This window comes from Equus quagga, chromosome 1, assembly GCF_021613505.1.
Source record: "Equus quagga isolate Etosha38 chromosome 1, UCLA_HA_Equagga_1.0, whole genome shotgun sequence".
Taxonomy (NCBI): domain Eukaryota; kingdom Metazoa; phylum Chordata; class Mammalia; order Perissodactyla; family Equidae; genus Equus; species Equus quagga.
This window is the reverse complement of record NC_060267.1, coordinates 13,190,566-13,209,687: the sequence shown is the minus strand read 5'-3', so window position 1 is coordinate 13,209,687 and position 19,122 is coordinate 13,190,566. Positions and strand designations below refer to the sequence as shown.

The 19,122-nt window shown below is 36.7% G+C and overlaps 1 protein-coding gene and 2 pseudogenes across 1 annotated transcript; all 3 read right to left on the bottom strand.

Annotated features, from left to right (window-relative positions):
- Nucleotides 1-368: 368 nt before the first annotated feature.
- Nucleotides 369-1,298, bottom strand: LOC124225732 (olfactory receptor 6C6-like; the record flags this gene model as incomplete). Its single annotated transcript, XM_046638370.1, has 1 exon — nt 369-1,298. A coding segment is annotated over exon 1 (930 nt), but the record flags the coding sequence as incomplete, so codon positions are not given.
- Nucleotides 1,299-7,258: 5,960 nt separating this feature from the next.
- Nucleotides 7,259-7,894, bottom strand: LOC124251165 (olfactory receptor 6C1-like; annotated as a pseudogene).
- Nucleotides 7,895-8,937: 1,043 nt separating this feature from the next.
- LOC124251130 (olfactory receptor 2AP1-like) lies at nt 8,938-9,880 on the bottom strand (annotated as a pseudogene).
- Nucleotides 9,881-19,122: the final 9,242 nt, after the last annotated feature.

Genomic DNA, 19,122 nt, shown 5'->3' with positions numbered 1-19,122 from the left:
GAGTGACATTTGAAGTACATCCTAGAGCCCCAGTGGTAGTGCATGCTGTTATAGTTATGTCTATAAAATTATGAAATGATTTGTATGTAATTAAAATAGTGTTTTTTAGGGAGGTCAATATCATGTCTTATAGAGTAAATGAAATTTAACATTTGTGTTGCTAACTAGAAGATAGACTCTTCCTATAGTACCTCAAGGAATGATAATCAGAAAGAGAAGTAGGAAGGAAAAGGGGCATTGTGCTGAAACCTTTCTTTAAAATGTTATGAGAAGGTTAAACAATTGAAGGACAAATCAAGTCAATTTAAAACGTGAGTAAAAATATTTTACCTTAAAAAACTTTTAAAATTGATTCCTTCCCTCATTTTTTTGAAAAAAGAAATCTTTAGGAGTATATCCTTGAAGGCTTGTTTCACTTGCTGGTTCCTTAGAGTATAAATGCAAGGGTTTAATAAAGGAGCAACTGAGGTGTAGATAACAGCTACACCTTTGGATAAAGTCACTCTTTCCTTTGCTGATGGCTTCATGTAAATGAAGATACAGCTCCCATAAGTAAGGGAGACTACGATCAAATGAGAAGAACAGGTAGAAAAAGCCCTTGTTCTTTTCTGAGCAGAGGGGATTTTTAGAATTGTCTTGATAATATAAGTGTAGGAAAGAATCACTAACAGCAATGTGACCACGAGTGTTACAACAGCAGAGACAAATGAAATCAATTCTAGGAAACGCGTGTCTGTGCAAGAAATCTGCAGCACAGGCGAAGTGTCACATATGAAATGATCAATTACTCTGGAAGCACAGAATTTCAGTTTCAGTCCCAAGATCAAGGGTGGAAAGGTAATCAGAAAGCCAGCTGTCCATGAACTGAGGACCAGCTGGTAGCACATTTTGCTGTTCATAATAATGGGGTAATGTAGAGGTTTGCAGATTGCTACATAACGGTCAAAAGACATGGCAGCCAGTAGGTAAAATTCCGTAACTCCTAACAAAAGGTAAAAGAATAACTGAGATGCACAACCGTTGTAAGAAATGACTCTGTTTTTAGACACAATGGTTACCAAGAATCTGGGAATACAGATTGTTGTAAATGAAACTTCCAAGAAGGAGAAATTTCGGAGGAAAAAATACATGGGGGTCTTGAGGTGGGGATGCAGCAAGGTGAGGAGGATGATGGATAAGTTCTCTATCACACTCAACATATAGTTTAGAAGAAGAAATATAAAAATCACAATTTGCAATTTTGGGTCATCAGTCAGCCCCATGAGAATGAACTCTATCTCCCTTGACTGGTTCTTCATTTCAGATTTGAGTCCGATTAAACAGACATAGCGAAACAACTCCAAAAGTAGAAATAACCAGATTTTCTAAAAGCTATAAACATAGAAAAAACATATTCAGGAAAGTAAACAAGTTCAAAATGTTGATTCAATTTTACAAGAGAGATGATGCTTAAAATGATAGCACAGACCAACATAAGCAGCCTCTTGGTGACTGCTCCTTTTAAGCCAGTGGTCTTTACAACTCCACCAAATTCCTTCTTTTTCACCGTTTGAACGTGAAAGATAATTTAAATTTCAGCTGATCATTCCCAAATGAACAGAATTCTGTTTAAATGTTCTAAATAGAGAGAACATAAGTATTACTTGAAATCTATTTTCTATGTATACTTCATATATTATTGAAAAAGTTCTTATAAAACCTCAACAAGTACACCAATGTCAACTTGCAATGTTTATTCAAAAATTCTTAGCTCATTAAATGCTTTTTAAATATATGGAACAGACAGAAATTACACATTTTCTCTATCACTGAAATACTCTAATATATACCATTAATTATTTTGTCCATTGCGGTACTTACCGATGGTTTCATTATGACATTTCATTTAATTATTATTTTGGAAGGGTTTCAAATACATCAATCTTCTCATAAGCAGTTGTATTTAATCAGGAAATATTGAATATTTCATCTACATAAAAAATATAAAAATATCTGACAGTTTAAAAGTCAGTGAATATTACCTGACCTGTGGTTGCAGAACTGCTTTCATTTATGATCTAGATAGCTATTCCAAGGAATAAATGACCTACCGTATCCAGGAGATATTGATATAACTTTCCTCCTGTGGGAATATGACAGAAACAAGAGTTAACAATAAATGAAGAATATTCTCTCTTTTATAATATTATGAAATATTCAAATATTTCCAGAAGAAAATTAATTCCAATGCTTTTTTGGAAAAGGATTCAATACAGATATGCAATCTGGAAAAGATATGCATCTGCTAATATCTTCCACTTTCACTCATACTCACTAAAATCACAGGACGCTATTATAGATGTTCAACTACAATCCTCTTTCTGCCAGATAAGATTGATTTTCTGGGGGCTTTTCTTATATATTTAAATTGAGAAAAAATCTTCATAAAAATTCTAATGTAAATGCCATGCTCTAAATGAAAAGGTGTTTGAGAAATCTCTCGGATGACAGGAACCCAAGTTTCGTAACAAAGAGTGATTGCTTCCATTTGTACACTAACAAAAACCACAGTTTTATCATTTTCCTCATATGAGACACAAGGGGATTAATTGAAAAAGAAAGAAGAAAGAAAAGGAAATGCCCTCTGGAGACAGGTGTCAGGACATACCAATTAAGCAAAAAATTAAAAAACAAAGAAAGGAAAAAATTAAAAAAGAATAGAAAACGAACAAATAGGGAAATAAAAACCACTGAGAATTGCTTTAACTACAAAACTGAAGGGGCAGCCTCCCAAAAGAGAACTACATGTTATTTAAACTCTATACTTAATGCCGACAGGAATTTCAGATATTCCACTGCGCTTGGACAATATGACCCGTTCTATTGAAAAAGGGTTTACCCTCAAAAGGAACCTCTTTCTTTTTTCCGTTAGGCAATTTGCTAGGATTCCATTAACTTGATTGTGACCCACCCTCAAAATTTAGGGTTGGGGGGGGCAGTACATAAATTGGTGATCTAGTGGTTAAGATTCAGCACTCTCATTGCATAGGCCTGGGTTCGTTTCCCAGCCAGGGAACCACACCACCCGTCTTACTGTCAGTTGTCATTCTGCGGAGGCTGTGTTTCACTCTGATACAGAAAGCTATGCCACAGGTATCCAGCTGCCAAAAAAAGAACTGGCCGTGAAAACCCTGTGAACAGCTGTGGAGCACTGTCTGATATAGCACCAGAAGTTGAGAGGATAGTGCAAAACACTGGACAGGATTATACTCTGCTGTACACAGGGTCACTAGGAGATGAATTGACTGGACGGCACTAACAATAAAGTACGTAAATTATTCCCTAGTTATTTTTATTTTGAAACAACATAAAACATAAAGAAAAGAAATACACAACGAGGATCTTTTATTCCGGAAACATTTGATGCTCCATCTACTACTCAATGTAGTAGTGTCTATTTATGAGAAACAAGGACATTGTACTAGATAAGCACAATACGACCTTCATTATCAGGACATTAACATTGCTACATTATTAACATCTTATTATCCAATTCTATTCAAGTTTCACCAATTGTCTAAAAATTTTTCCTTTACACAAAAAAAGAATATAATTTAGAATCATGTTTCATGTATTTGTCGTGATTTTTTAGTCTCCTTTAATTTGGAATGTGTCCCTAGTTTTTTCTTACCTTTCAAGAATGTTGACTGGAAATTATTTTCTGGTAGTTATGTATTATGTCTCTCAATTTTCGTCTGAAGTTTCTGCATGATCATATTCAGTTTATTAATCTTTAACAGGAATATCACGGAAGCGATGATGTCTTCTCATGAAATCTTATCAGGTGTCACATTATTTCATTTTTTCCCATTATTGATGATGTTTTCTTTCACTTCTTGATTAATACAGCTATTCATAGGATTGCTCACCATAAAGCTACTCTTTTATCTTTGACATCAATAAGTATTTTGTGTAGCTACTTTGGATGCTATATAAATATCTCAATCTTTGGAAAACTTCTAATTTACAGATTACGTTTTTATCACTATGAATTTGTGGTTTCCAATTTTATTCATTATTATCATTATTTATTTTAATGTTCAATTCCCCCAGATTTGGCCAGTGTAGATCCCTTCAAGATTGTTCGCTTGTCCTTTTGACATGTCTCATCGATTTTTGATGGCTCCTTTATTCCCTGACACCACAAAGTGCTCCAGCTTCATATTTTACCTTTTCTGCACCAACCTTGGTCTAACGATTTTTTCAAGGAGTTCTTTTTTTTTGCTATAGTGAAGAAAATTACTTTGAAGCCAAGATCTGGGTGCTATGGGTGCTATGTACACTCATTGTTACTGGGGATCAAAATTCCCAGACCCTCACAGTGGACAGTTTTACAGATACACACACACATGCATACACACATAAGCACATACACAGACATACGTATAAATATATACAGAGAGGTATATATATACATACACATCCATGCATTTATACACATATATACAGAGATTTATACCTATATTTGTTTCTATGATTTCTCTATATACTGAATAACACAAGTTCACTCCAATACACCAATCTGGCACCACAGAGTCTATTCCACTGTATTCATTTGATATGCAATTGGAAAAAAAAAAATGTAGCTTAGATGATGATATTTACTCCAGATGAAACATCCAGAGACGTTTAAGTTTTGATTTTGCCAGGCACCTGAACCCCTTGGTAATCCAGGATAGTCTCTCATATTAAGATGATTTGAAGCTGAAAATACAGCCCTGGGAGAGTGTGCCTACTAGAGTTTCTCAACTCAAAATCTGAGGTGTTCACTAAGTCTCCTCTGATGCGCCCTGTCTCTGTCTCCCTGGACCCAGGAATCAGTCAAAAACACTGAGCTTTGCTCAGTGATGACACTTCTGAATTAGCAATTCCCTCAGGGAAAATGAGGCCTAAAAGCTAAACTTACTTTTCTGGATCTTGCTTCCATTTATTCTAGCCTGATAATTCTTCCCTATCTTGTTATCGCCCCAATTTATCTCAAGCGCATGGTTTTCTTATTTCCCATTCCTTCCATCTGTTTTCCATGTGAGGGTTGATATATATTTAAAGTTCTCTGAAGCCACTTTCTTAATAGTGATGTGAACGACATTTTCCTAAAGAAAAGAGATTGAAACTCATCTACAGATATTTCATGCCCTGTGAAGTTAAGCTGGTTTTATGTAAGTTTATCTGTTCCCAGTGGTTTCACAGGAGTGTTTTTACATATTGAAGTTACTAATCATTTCTGGCTGCAAATATTGCCTTTCAATGTGTGGCTTATATTTTCATCATTGGCTGATGTTTTTGAAAAACTAACTCTCATAGCTATTTCTTTGCCTAAAATGCCTTTAAACTCCAACTCTTAAATAATGATTTTGCCGCATATACAAGTTTAATTTGACAGTCATTACTTTCTCCACATTTTAAGACATAATTAAAATATCTTTGTATCACAAAGTTGCTGTTCAATTATTATTTGCTCTATTTATTTATCTATCTTACTTTCTGACTGCCTTTAAAATCTTCTCTTTATCCTTCAGTTTCAGTAATTCCATTATGATTTGTCTAACCATGGATTTCTTTTTATTTAAACTTGTCTAATATTTATTTGGTTTCCTAAAAATGCAAATTGGTGCCTACGATCCATTATGGAAAATTAGTTGCAATTATGTCTTAATCAAAGTTTTCCTCTGTCCTGGATGGATATTCAATCCAAAACATATTAGAACATGTCCTCATATGCAGTGTTTTCTGAACTTGTTCATATTTACATTGTCTTGCCTCTCTCCACTCTATTCTAAATAATTTATTGAGAAGTATTTTCCTGTTGACACCCCTCAAATACTTCACTTAGCTATTTAACCAATATAACTGGAAACATAATGTATAGTTGGACTGTATGTTATATACAATATAACCTATTGATTCATACAAACAGGTTGGAAACTCTGGTAGTGATGCTTCTAGAAAATAATTTTTATTATGGCCAACTCTAATATTGTCCTTTCCTGACACAGGTATACTAAATTCTGTCACTCAAGTGCCTGGTATTTCTTTCAGTAGTGAACTTATTTGGCTTTTCAAATATCTGCAGGTCATTCCCACTTTTAAAATCTTCTTTTATTATGTAACTGAATCTTAAATTTAAATAATTTTGTTCAGACATAAATAATTGCTATATTAAAACTAGTCCAAAACTTGAAGAGACTTATGTATTTTTTTTTAGCTACTGATAGAAAGAAACCATGCTCTACTCAATTACAGAAAATGAGTTTATCTTTGGTACTTAACACGTTTCCTGTTTTTTGGCAACATCTGTGTATGTATAAATGTATATCTATATGTATCTATCATTCTATATAGAGAGATATCACAGGATTAAGAAATATGGAGTAGCCGGCCCCATGGCCAAGTGGCTAAGTTCGCGCACTCTGCTTCAGCGGCCCAGGGTTTCACTGGTTTGGATCCTGGACACAGACATGGCACTGCTCATTAGGCCATGCTGTGGTGGCATCTCACTTGTCACAACTAGAAGAACCCACAACTAAAATATACAGCTATGTACTAGGGAGATTTGGGGAGAAAAAGCAGAGGAAAAAAAAAGATTGCCAACAGTAGTTAGCTCAGGTGTCAATCTTTTAAAAAAAAAAAGAAATATGGAGATATATTTAGATTCTATCTCTAAAAAAAAATTATACTGATAATGGTATATGCTTCTTTACTAATAGATAAATTCCATAGACATACCCAATTAAAATGAATGATGAAAATATTTTTTACTTTTCAAATGAATGCATGTATACTTTTCTTTAAATTATATTGTAACTTTTCACATATTTCCTAGAACATCAGTAACATAGAGAAGGGAATTTCTATCAAAAATAAATGAAAATCAGAAAATTACATTTTCTGTGTATAGAAAATAAAATATCTTATCAATATTTACAAAGCTATTTCAACATTTCTGGAGATCCTATTTTTTCTTCCTAAAAAAACTCAGACACAATTTCACTTTCAAAAGAATTATTGAAAAGGCTGTGATTTAAAAAAAATTGTTGAAAGAAGGGGGAATTGCAAACACACAAGGAAAGTCTTATAATGGAATGAGAACTAGATTAAACAAATATGCTTGTAAACTGTTAGAAAAAAGAGATAAGGGTGACACGGAGCCCATGTTAATTTGAAGAGGTTACTCAAAATTCATATTTATATATAAATTTCCCTTCATTACATTTCTAATTCATGACATTACATGTTTACATTTTTTTGTGAGCAATACATTCTTCCTCGCCGTGTCCATGAAAGCTCACTTGACCTGCTGATTCCTTAGGCTGTAAATAAAGGGGTTCAGCACGGGGGCTACTGAGGTATTTAGTACAGCAATTCCCTTGCTCAAAGACACTCTGTCTTTTGCTGATGGATTAATGTACATGAAAATGCAGCTGCCATAAGAAATGGAGATGACAATCATGTGAGATGAACACGTGGAAAATGCCTTTGTCCTCTGACTAGTAGAAGGAATTCTTAAAATGGTTCTGATGATATATATGTAAGACAGAATTATTAATGCTAAAGTGAACATTAGAGTAAAGACAGCACAGGAATACCCCATTTTGTCTGGGAATTTTGTATCTGAACAAGAAAGTTGGAGCAGGGAAAAATAATCACAGGTAAAATGGTCAATAATATTAGACCTACATAAGAGGTATAAGAGCAACATGAGTGCAGGGAATATGATTAAGAATGAAACTAGATATGAAGAGAAGACAAGAAGTGTGCAGACTCTCCAATTCATGATGGGCATGTAATGCAGAGGTTTGCAGATGGCAATATAGCGGTCATCTGTAATTATTGAGCATCTACCATTGTTTGACATTGTAGATTGAATTGTGATCAAGAAGCTATCATCCCTACACCTTCTGGATCTTACAGACTAGAGGTGAATACGGCCTTCAAATATGACCATTGCTATAGTATACTTGTAATGACAAAGCACAAATACTCATAATGAGAAACCATAGGGAATATAACTTGGAGCTTGTACTTTTCATTTTTCCACTCTTGAAATTCCATTTTACCATTCTCTAACTTTTCAGCTCCCACCCACCAGTATACCACTACAGTCTGAATTCTTCCTACCCCACCTCCAATGTCCATATTTCTGAAAATGACTGGGATTAACAACGCCTTAATTTTTATTTCTCATGCTTTCATTCTTCATATTAATTTCTCTCTGCAGTGTTTCACATTGCCCTACCATCCCTGTTTCTTGAGACATTTCCTCGCCATGAATTACAGAGATCCATTGCCTTTTTTATTATCCTTTCTGCCTCTTCTACTCTTTAAAATTTGGGAGAATCCTTAGAGTTTAATATTTGAACTTCTGTTCATGACCTTCTCTATTCTCACCACATCAATTACCATCTACCTGATAAGGATTGCTAAATCCATAGATCTGGTGTCTAATTCAGATGACTTGATATTATGGCATTTAATTTCTTTAAAATAGGATTTAACCTAGTTCAAAAGTAAAGCTGTCATCTCCACAACTTTTTCTCTTCTCTTTTTTATTTCATTGAAATTAATTACAACATTTACTCAATCCTGTTGGATAGAAACGTTGTGCTCTTACCAGCAAGATTACTTCTACCCAAATTTTTCTTTCTCTGTTTTTACTTGTTTGACTTATTCTTGCTTATCCAGACAGTTTAACTGGCATCCTCTCTGAAAACATTTATTGACTCTCTAACTCAGATTGAGTTGCTGTTTCAATCATAAAACCTTAATCCTTTCTTTATATGAACACTTAACAGGCTGTGATTTATTTATTTTCAAGTCTCTCTCACTGGACTGGAGTTTAACTCTTATTGAATCCTTAATAATTGGCAGAGAGCTTGGTACATAGTAAGGACTCATCCATTAAGGATTTAATTTTGAAATTCTGAAAAGATTCACAAGCTTTTGGACTGTATCTTTGAAGTCTTGCTTTACAAGTTGGTTCCTTAAAGTGTAAATGAAAGGGTTCAAGAGAGATGCAACTGAAGTAAAGAGTAGAGCTACTCCCTTGTTGAATGTGCCACCATCTTTTGCTGAAGGCTTAACATAAACTAAGAAGGAGCTTCCATAAAAGAAGCAGAAGACAATCATGTGGGAAGAACAAGTATAAAAGGATTTTGTCCTTTGCTGTGTAGAGGGGAGCTTCAGAATTGTCCTGGTGATGAATGTGTAGGAAATAATCACTAGCACCATGACCACCAGGGTCACAAATGCCACAAGAAAGACTATCTTCTCTATAAGCCTTATGTCTGAACAGGAGAGTTCCCAAAGGGGCTCATAGTCACAGAAATAGTGATTCAGCCTGTTGGAAGCGCAAAAGTCCTGCTGACTCATCAGAGTGATTGGTACTATCATAACCATTAACCTAGCCAGCCAAGAGCAGAGAACCAGTAGGGTACAGACTCTGCTGTTCATGTTGGTAACATACTGTAAGAGTTTACATATGGCCACATAGTGATCATAAGACATGACAGTGAGAAGATGAAACTCTGCTGCCCCAAGGAACATGACAAAGAAATATTGAGTGAAGCAAAAGCTGATACTTTTGTTCCCAGTTGTGATGCTGATGAGGACCCTGGGAATGAAGATGTTTGTGAGGGAAATTTCTCAGAAGGAGAAGTTCCGGAGAAAGAAATACATGGGAGTCTGAAGGTGAGGGTTCAGCAAAGTGAGGATGAGGATAGTCAGATTTCCAATGATGCTGAGCAAATAGATGAGGAACAGAAAGGTGAAAACCACCACCTGCAGTTCAGGGACATCTGTTAGACCCAGCAGGATGAACTGTCAACGTGGCTTTATTTTTCATTGTTGAATAATTTTGAGTCTCAAAGTAAAAAATGATAGTCATGAAAGAAGAGAAAGGAACAGGTGCTCTGAAATGGACAGGTGAAATCTAAAGAGAACAAAAAGAGCTGGATCATGAACTTTTCCTGTGAGGACATGATCCAGCCCTGTGACTCATTTAATGGAGTTGTGTACTTCCTGGTCCCATTTGCCCGTATAGAAAAGTTTTTGTCACTATTTCCCCACAAGACACTCTCTCCAGTGCCAAGATGAAACAAGTGTCTCCCTCATAGATGATGTTCAAAAACTGTGTGGAATGAGTTAACAAAGGAGTGCCTCCAACAGCTGCCTCCTCCCAGAATAGTTACTAATTTTCTTCCCCGTTATTTACTTTCTTTGCTCCCCACTGATTCTATTCATTGCCCTACTCCCTTTGTCTGCCTAACTCTTTCAGAATTGCTGTTTTTCTCACTCTTCCTTGCTGTTTTTGTTTTTATTTTTCATCTAATTATAGCATCCTCTCATTTTACTTGTGATCCAACTCCCTAAATACTCTTGATGCCAAAACTTTCCAGCTCCTCACTTCTTCCCAATGGATCCTCCAAATTTCCCTGCCTATGTCTGTCCATTAGAATTCAAAGAGCTGTGCAGTATCAAGATTATGTCATTCTGTCCTTTGAACTATTCCACATACCTGTGTAGGGCTCAGTTAGAATAAAAATCTGCATTTACTTACTCAAACACATTCAGAAGCTTTAGATCTAGAGTTTTGTTTTCCCCTGAGGGCGGGGAGGTTTTATTGTATTCCAAGGAAATTTTAAGAGCTTTCCTTCCCATATGTACTTCATACCCTAGGGGCCCTTCCTCAGAAGCAGAGACCTCAAAGCACAAGAGAGTAGGGAGGAGGGGTTCTGTGTCCTCCACTGTCCTCTATGTGACTGTGTCCAAGTTAAGCCCCAACATGTGAGAGGAAAGCTGCTAACTCCCAGCTATAGCCATGGGCCCCTGGCCCCTTGCTTTCCTGCTCAGCAGAGCCCCTCCCATCAGAGATTACAGGTTCTTGCACTGGGGAGGTGGTCTCTGGCTGGCCCAAGCAGAAAGCTAAGGCATTCAAGAAATGCTCCATGGAGGCTGCCAGGTGATGTGTTGCATTCCTGGTACTTTCTGGCAGCACTGACTTGCCACTGAAGGGAATGAGGGACAGTGGAGGACCAGGGGCTGCCCCTTGCTTATTGCTTTATGCCCCTTCTCCCACATAGCCTATTTCTTGTTTCTTTCTTTCTTTATTGATTGATTGTTGATTGATTGATTGATGAGGAAGATTGGCCCTAAGCTGACATCTGTTGCCTATCTTCTTCTTTTTGCTTGAGGAAGAGTGGCCCTGAGCTAACATCTGTGTCAATCTTCCTCTGTTTTGTATGTGGGATGCCACCACAGCATAGCTTGATGAGTTGTGTGTAGGTACATGCCAGAGATCCAAACCCATGAACCCTGGGCTACTGAAGAAGAGCGTGCAAACTTAACCACTATGCCACCAGGCAGGAGTGCCCCATAGCTTATTTCTCAGGTTGGCTTTTCTGTCAGATAAACGTCAAAACATGAAATTTTGTTTTTGATTCTTTTGCTTTTAAATAAGAAGTAGTTTGAAGAATATTTTAATTGACTTTATATTATGCACAAATATTTATATTTTATCTAAAAAAATATTTAAAGCAGAGTCCTTAACTAGGGATCCATTAATTCCTAGATAGGACTTACCATGTCTATGAATCTTCTACGTCAGGTGTAAAGTATTATGTGTTTGTGGATATAGAAATTTAGTGGAGAAAGTATACAAAAACGTGATCCAGGCTTTTCTAGGAGATTCCATATTTGAGCACTTCAAGAGCATTTCAAGTCTCTACTGATTTGTCAGCTCAAGTGGTTAAAGAGGGACATTATTTGGAAGTGACCTTAATGATTTATTCAAGAAATTTTCTATGTATTATTTTTATAAATATTTATACGGCAGTATCTCTTAAGCATTTTTGACCATAATGCCTTCTACATTTATATCATTTTCTGGCAAGCATGTGTATATCTAACCTAAAGTTTCACAGAACACTTTTTACTTAATACATGTAATACAATCTGATACATTTTATTCTATTTTAAATTTTTTTCAAATGCTGGTTGCAACCCACTAAATTAATTCCATAACCCACTAATGGCTTGCAGTCAGCTGTTGAAATCAGAATGAAGAAAATTTACACAATGCTCTGGACGTCCTTGCCCTCCTGGTTACCAACCTGGAATCTTCAGGGAGTGGTTGGGTATTCACATCTGCATCAGTTTCAGGCATCACAATCACAGAGAAGGAAAACCAATGAAGCTATAAACAGGGGATATGCTTCCTCACTTGACTATCCAGGTGGCTACAGTGGGATTTCAGTTTTAAATATTCTTAGAGGTGAGTAAAATTTGTAAGGTCACATAATTATAAAGTAATATAAAATTTATTGCATTTTCAACATTATCTGCCAGCAAATCCTATCCTGCATTTCACAGAAAAACAAAAACTTCCAGGGATTCTCTCGGTAAGAAATAGTCTTCTGAGGCCCCTTATCTGCTTAGTGGGGATTTGCCTATTTCTATTCTTCTGCTAATTCAGACCAGAGCTAAATCAGAGTTTTTGGATATTCTGTCTCTTTAAAGTGGAGCCAGAGACAGGAGGCTATAGACAGGACTTTGAGAAGCAGAGTAATCCTGGATTTTTCTGTTCCTGGACATGTGAGGTTAATGAGCTCAGAAGGCAGAATATGACCTCCCCCTCCCACCCCAGATTATACTTTACCCAGAGTGACAGAGGTTATATCTGCTTTATTGGGAGCATGCACTGGGGAAGGAATTGAGTGAAGAAGCACAAGCTGCCCTGGGGAATCTTTGTTTGGAACAGGCTAATGATTGTCCTTTGTTGACAACCTTGGGAACAAATTTTAAACAGATGGCTAAGGGATGAGGGTCCGGAGAGACTAGCTTGGAAGTGAGGTTGGGGGTGGCTAGCAAGAGAGCATCAGCTACAGAGAAGAGGAAGACTATGGGGTCTCGGAATCTGCCTTCCCCAGGTTATAGGCAAAGCTGGACTTGGCCATGAACAAGCAGCTTAGGTGAAAACGTTTGCAGGTCAGGAAGGTCCTGAAAAGCCACATTTTTGGAACATCGCTAGCCTGGTTGTAATTAGCCCATTTTTAGACTACTGCCTAAAGACAGTAAAGAGTAATTTTCATTTTTTGGAGTGTACATGCAGAAATGAAATATAAAATAGTTGAAAGTAGAATGCTCAGATTGAGGTAGGGGTGGGAGTACATGTTGGCCTGGGGGTCACTTCTGAGAAAACACTAGCAAATTTCCAGTTTACCATAGTGAAGAATTGTTAAGATATGCATATATTAACTGGAAGGGCTGACCCTTTGCCACCCAAAAACACTTTCAGAGAAGTTGATTTATCAGGTTAATCACCTATTGATCAATAGAGTACAAACACCAGGAAAACCAATACTAACCTTGGGAACAAAATGCCAGAATTAGGGACAAAATACCCATGACACAAATGTCTTACAAATGGCTTCCTCCTGCATGGTTTCGCATAATTCTCACAACAATAATAAGACCCAGGAGGGAATGTGCTCTAATCAAATGTAGCTTAATAATCAACTCTAACTTGAATGACACAAGAAACTTTATCTCTCTGAATCTCACTTTCCTATTCTGTAAAATGGGGATCATAATATCCACTAACTAGACTTATAATATATAAACCTAGAACTTTAGAAACATTTTAATATCAGGAAAAGAGCATAGAAAGATAATAGGCTTCAGCTGCAATGGAGTCACAGGGAGCAGATATGCCTTCCCAGCTTAAACCACTAAAAATTCAAGAAAAATATATGAAATCACAGTTTTCTAGATAATTGGCATCAGACAATGCAGGATAGTGATCCCTGAGAGATGATTACTTCAGCTTATTTCTTGGAGACAGTGTGGGATAGAGAGGACCCATGTGGAGCCCATCAGTCTGCTAGAGTTGGGAAGGTGTAGGTGGTAGTCCAGGGAGGCTAAAGTTCACAAAACAGAGTAACGAGGGGTGGGAGGGGCACAGAGAGATATTTGTGATCTACAGATGGCCCATCATGAGTGTTCAGCTGAGTGCTGATCAGCATGTACACATTAAGAAATTACCTGAGTGAGGTAAGAATCACCCAAAAGGGTTGCAAAGAACCATATTCTGAGCCCACACAAGGATGGAAGTGGTCGCTATTCACACCAAAATGATATTAAAATGTTTTCTAAAGTTCTAGGATTTTTAAAATCTAGAGTGACTAATAATCACAACTTGCTGCTTTACTTCTTCTAAATATTCCTGTAAACACTTCTTTTCTTCGGTAATAACTAATTTTTGTCTCCTCTTAAAACACTTTTTGTTTGGCAGCATTGTATGTTTGGTCCTGCACCTTATGGATGAAATGAGTAGTGCTCTTTGCTACCTAATAGAAGTTGATTATCATTTGTAGTGGGTCTTGGTGACAGGAATATCAGAGAAGCTTGTAGGAAATAAGATGCCATCAGGGATCTTGCAATCTAGCTTAGACATGAGCCAAGCACACAGTAAACGGTAACTTGCAGAAATATCCATACTGTCTTGCAGTTCTCCTTAATTAGGAAGGTTTTGTCAGCTCTTGAATGTGTACTGCTCTTATGGCTTGGTTTTACCAAGTAACTGCTGTCATGGAATATTTTAGTGGAAAATGAGGAATATAAGAACTGTAGCTTTAGTTGGTTATTTCTAAGTATCTGGAGAACTTGGAGAAAGAAAAGTGATCATCTCAGGATTTTAAGCTCCCATCTCAAGTTACGGCAAAAGAGTTGGGAAACTATGACTTCCCTAAAAGAAAGCACTATCTCCTGTAGCTACAGGACTGAAACTCTCGGAAACCAACCCAAGTCCAATCTTGTGGATGAATTCATTTCTATGCAAACTGAATTCACAACCTCCAGGGATTGCTTAGAGGGCAGATATGGGTAGATTCCAATGAAAGGCCTTTATTCTACCTAGCAGACTTTGCCAGAGAAGCAGACATTTATATCCTGTCTCAAGGGTTTGATCTTTTCTTGCCTGAAGGATCTATAATGTCCTCTTTTGAAGTAGTTTTCTTGCAGGAGAATGCTGAACTTGTTCAAGACCTACCCTTACTTTATCTCATTGGTTGGAGTCCAATAACTAGACCCAAGTTCAAAGAGACTCTAGGACATTGGGTAAAGAGTATGATCTGGAAGGTGGTACCATGCACACCTAAAGAGTTTCAAGACAGTTAATTTATATCAATGGAAACCTGAGGAATATCTATGAGAATGAATCATCTGAGTTTTAGAATCAGGGTAAAGTGAGAAGAAACGTTGAGTATGATGTTAGCTGTGGGCTTGTCATATACGGCTTTATTATGGGTGGTATACTCCAGAAGAGCAGAACATCCACATTACTATGCAACCATCACCACCATCTACCCCTAGAACTTTTTCATCTTCCCAAACTTAAATTCTGTGGCCGTTAAAAAAATAACTCCCCATTCTCCCACCTCCTCCAGCCTCTGGTTACCACCATTCTACTTTCGGTCTCTATGAATTTAACTATTCTAGATACTTCGTATAAGTAGAATAATACAATATTTGTCCTTTTGTGTCTGTTTTAATTCACTTAGCGTAATATCTTCAAGTTTCATCCAATTTGTTGCAGAATTCCATTCCATTTTAAGACCAAATAATGTTTTCTTGTAAGTATATAGCACATTTCCTTTATCCATTCATTTGTTAATGAACATTTGGGTTGTTTCCATCTTTTGGCTATAGTGAATAATACTGCTATGAATATTGGTTCAAGCGTCTGCTTTCAGGTTTTTTAGGTATATACCCAGAAGTGGATTTGTTAGATTGTGTAGTAATTCCATGTTTAATTTTTTTTTAAAGATTTTATTTTTTCCTTTTTTCTCCCCAAAGCCCCCCAGTACAGAGTTGTATATTCTTCGTTGTGGGTCCTTCTGGTTGTAGCATGTGGGATGCTGCCTCAGCATGGCTTGATGAGCAGTGCCATGTCCGTGCCCAGGATTCGAACCAACAAAACACTGGGCTGCCTGCAGCGGAGCGCACAGACTTAACCACTGGGCCACGGGGCCAGCCCCCATCCATGTTTAATTTTTTGAGGAACCTCTACACTGTTTTCCACAGTGGTTGCACCATTTTGCTTTCCTACCAAAGGCACAAGTGTTACAGTTACTCCACCAATTGTGAGTTTATAACATACGTAAAAGTTAAATGTATGAAGACCATAGCACAAAGGCCAGTGGGGAGAGACAAAAGTCCTACTTGTATGGTTCTTAATTATATGTGAAGTGGCATATCATCAGCTGAAGATAGAGTATAATAAGTTTAATATGTATACTATAAAAAAATCCAAAAAACATAAGATGAGTTTATAGCAAATAAGTCAACATAGGAAATTAATTTCAAAGAAAGCAGAAAAAGGAAAACAAGAAACAAAGAACAAATGGGAAAAATATAAAATAAATAGTATATTATATTTACACCCAACTATATCAATAATCATGTTAAATGTAAATGATTTCAACACCAAACTTAAAAAGCAGAGATGGTTTGATTAGGAGGAAAAGAAAGAGTCAATTCTTTGTGCCTATAAGAAAGTAACCTTTAAGATAAACACAAAAATAGGAAAAAAAGCTTAAAAATGGAAAAAAAATAAACAATGATAACACTAACCAAAGAATTTGGAGTGGCCATATCGACATCAGACAAAGTAGATTAGAGTTAAGAATATTAATTGGAATAAAAAATTGTCATTTTTTAATGACAAAGGGTCTATTCTTGAAGAAAACATAACTATCCTCAATACATATGCGCATAAGAAAGAGCTTCAAAATACAACAAGCAAAAATTGATAAAACTGCAAGGAGAAAAAGAAAAATCCACACCAACAGTCAGACGTTTCAAGATGCCTGTCCCAATAATTGATTGAATTATTACTCAGAAATTGATGAAGTATACAGAAGACTTCATACTACCTATCAATATTATATAACTGACATTTACAGAACACTCCAACAGTGACAACAAAAAAAAGTAGAATTGTGCTAAGGTTCACAGACAATATTTACGAAGACAGACAACATTCAGGACTCTAAAACAAGCCTTGTTAAATTCAAAATGATTCAAATTAAACAAAGTATATTATCTGACCAAATGAAAGTAAATTAGAAATCAGTAACAAATTTTCCTGAGAAACACTGATCATTGGAAGACAAATATCAAAATTTATGGGATGCAGCTAAAGCGGTATTGATAGAGAAACTTATGGCTCTATAGCAATAATAGCAATTAAAACAACTCTGATGTGTATCACTGGCCATAACCTTAGTCACATGACCACACCAGCTGTAAGGGAGGCTGGGTAGAGTATTTTGCTGAGTACTTTATACTCTGTATAAAATTTGGGTTCTGTCACTATGAGTAAGGAAAAAAAAAATGCCAGACAGGAAATTACCAGTCTCTGCCACAGCCAATCAGGATGTTCTTCAAAAATTTACTGTAAATATAGAGACATATCTCCTTTTTCCCCAGCTTACGCCTCTGGCAGGGAAAATTTTCAGTCACTCTCTGCCAATTACGGGATGACAGATAGGCATGATGTGACATGGCTAGTCACTGTGAGAAACCTCAGTGGAGCATCAGTGAGTGAGCTGAGTAAAGAGACAGCAGCCACACCTGCTTCGATAGAGGCAGCAGGAGCACACCTCTGCTCCATCATTTGACACCAGGATTCAACACGAGCAACAAGAGTGAGAATGTCCAGAACTGACAGCAAAGAAAAAGGGACAGTCAAAGAAAAAGCTTTATTCAAGTTCACTGGACAGTAGTAAGTCATAAGAAAACAAGACACATATCCTGGAACAAGACAATTTTTTATCCAGCGCTTGGGATGCAAAACTCTCCATTGCTTCAAATACCAAAAGTAGTTTCATTGCCTACCTGAAAATCATAAGTAGAAGGAGATATGATGAAAATAAAAGCTACATAGCACAAACATAGCATCAAGTTTGAAATTTAAATTCTGGTAAGTCTCTCTCTTACATATCGGAACAAGTAGATAGGGCAGTATGAGGGAAGAAGCAGGATCTTTGCATTCAGGTAAACTTTTGCTCAAAATCTGCACTGCCACTGTGGGGCATTCTGACCAGTCATTTCTCTGTTCTTCAGTTTCCTCATCTATAAAATGAAGAGAGCTCTTTTTTTCCTTTATCTAAGATTTATGTCAAAGATTAATAGTATATAATAAATAAAATATATGATAAAAATAGAGTGTGTAATTCTAGGAGAAGTATGAAAGTTTAACAAAAGAAATCAAAATGGAATTCAGATGACATGAGGCCACCTCAATGTCTCCGAGGACGTTGCTCCCATCGCTAGATGTGTTTTTACATTGTTGATTAGACTGCCATCAATTCACTAGTAACTTTTGAAACTGGGTCACTAGGGACCATTTTGTTGTTCACTCACATGTTCCCTGTGCACAGGTAGCTGACTAAACATATAAATTGCTATTAGGGAATTCACAGGGAAGCTTGCCTCCCTGCCCAGGAAGATCAGTTGTGCCCTCTGATAAAACCAGAGAGAAACCTTCCTTATCTCTGCACCATTCTTTTCTTCCTTTGAGCCGGGAAATCTAGCATCAGAGGCCATTTTCAGCTTGGTGAGGGAAGAGGAGACTGAGACCGGGCTCATTATATCAACACCATTAAAATCTAGGAGAGTCCTGTTGATTGTCAGACTTGCCTGTGAGAGAGAGAGTGTGTGTGTGAGTGCACGTGTGTGTGTGGAGATGTGTGTGTTTGAGTGTGTTTGTGTGGAGTGTGAGACTGGGGATTGAGATAGGTGGAATGTTAGAGTGGGAACAGAAGTACACGCAAAACTCACCAACTTAGATTCCTCAAATTGCGGTTCCCTCAAGGGTCTCTGATAAAGAACTGTCAGAAAAGTAAGTAAATAATTCTTATGACATATTTTTCCAAATTCTTTAAACATAGACAGAGGGTAAATACAGTCAGCTGTAAAATCTGGAACTCAGTTCATTGTAGTTGATTCTGCAGAAAAATATTCAACAATCATTTCTGATACGTTGTGATTTTGAAGGAAAATGAAATTAGAATTCTGTGTCTTGGT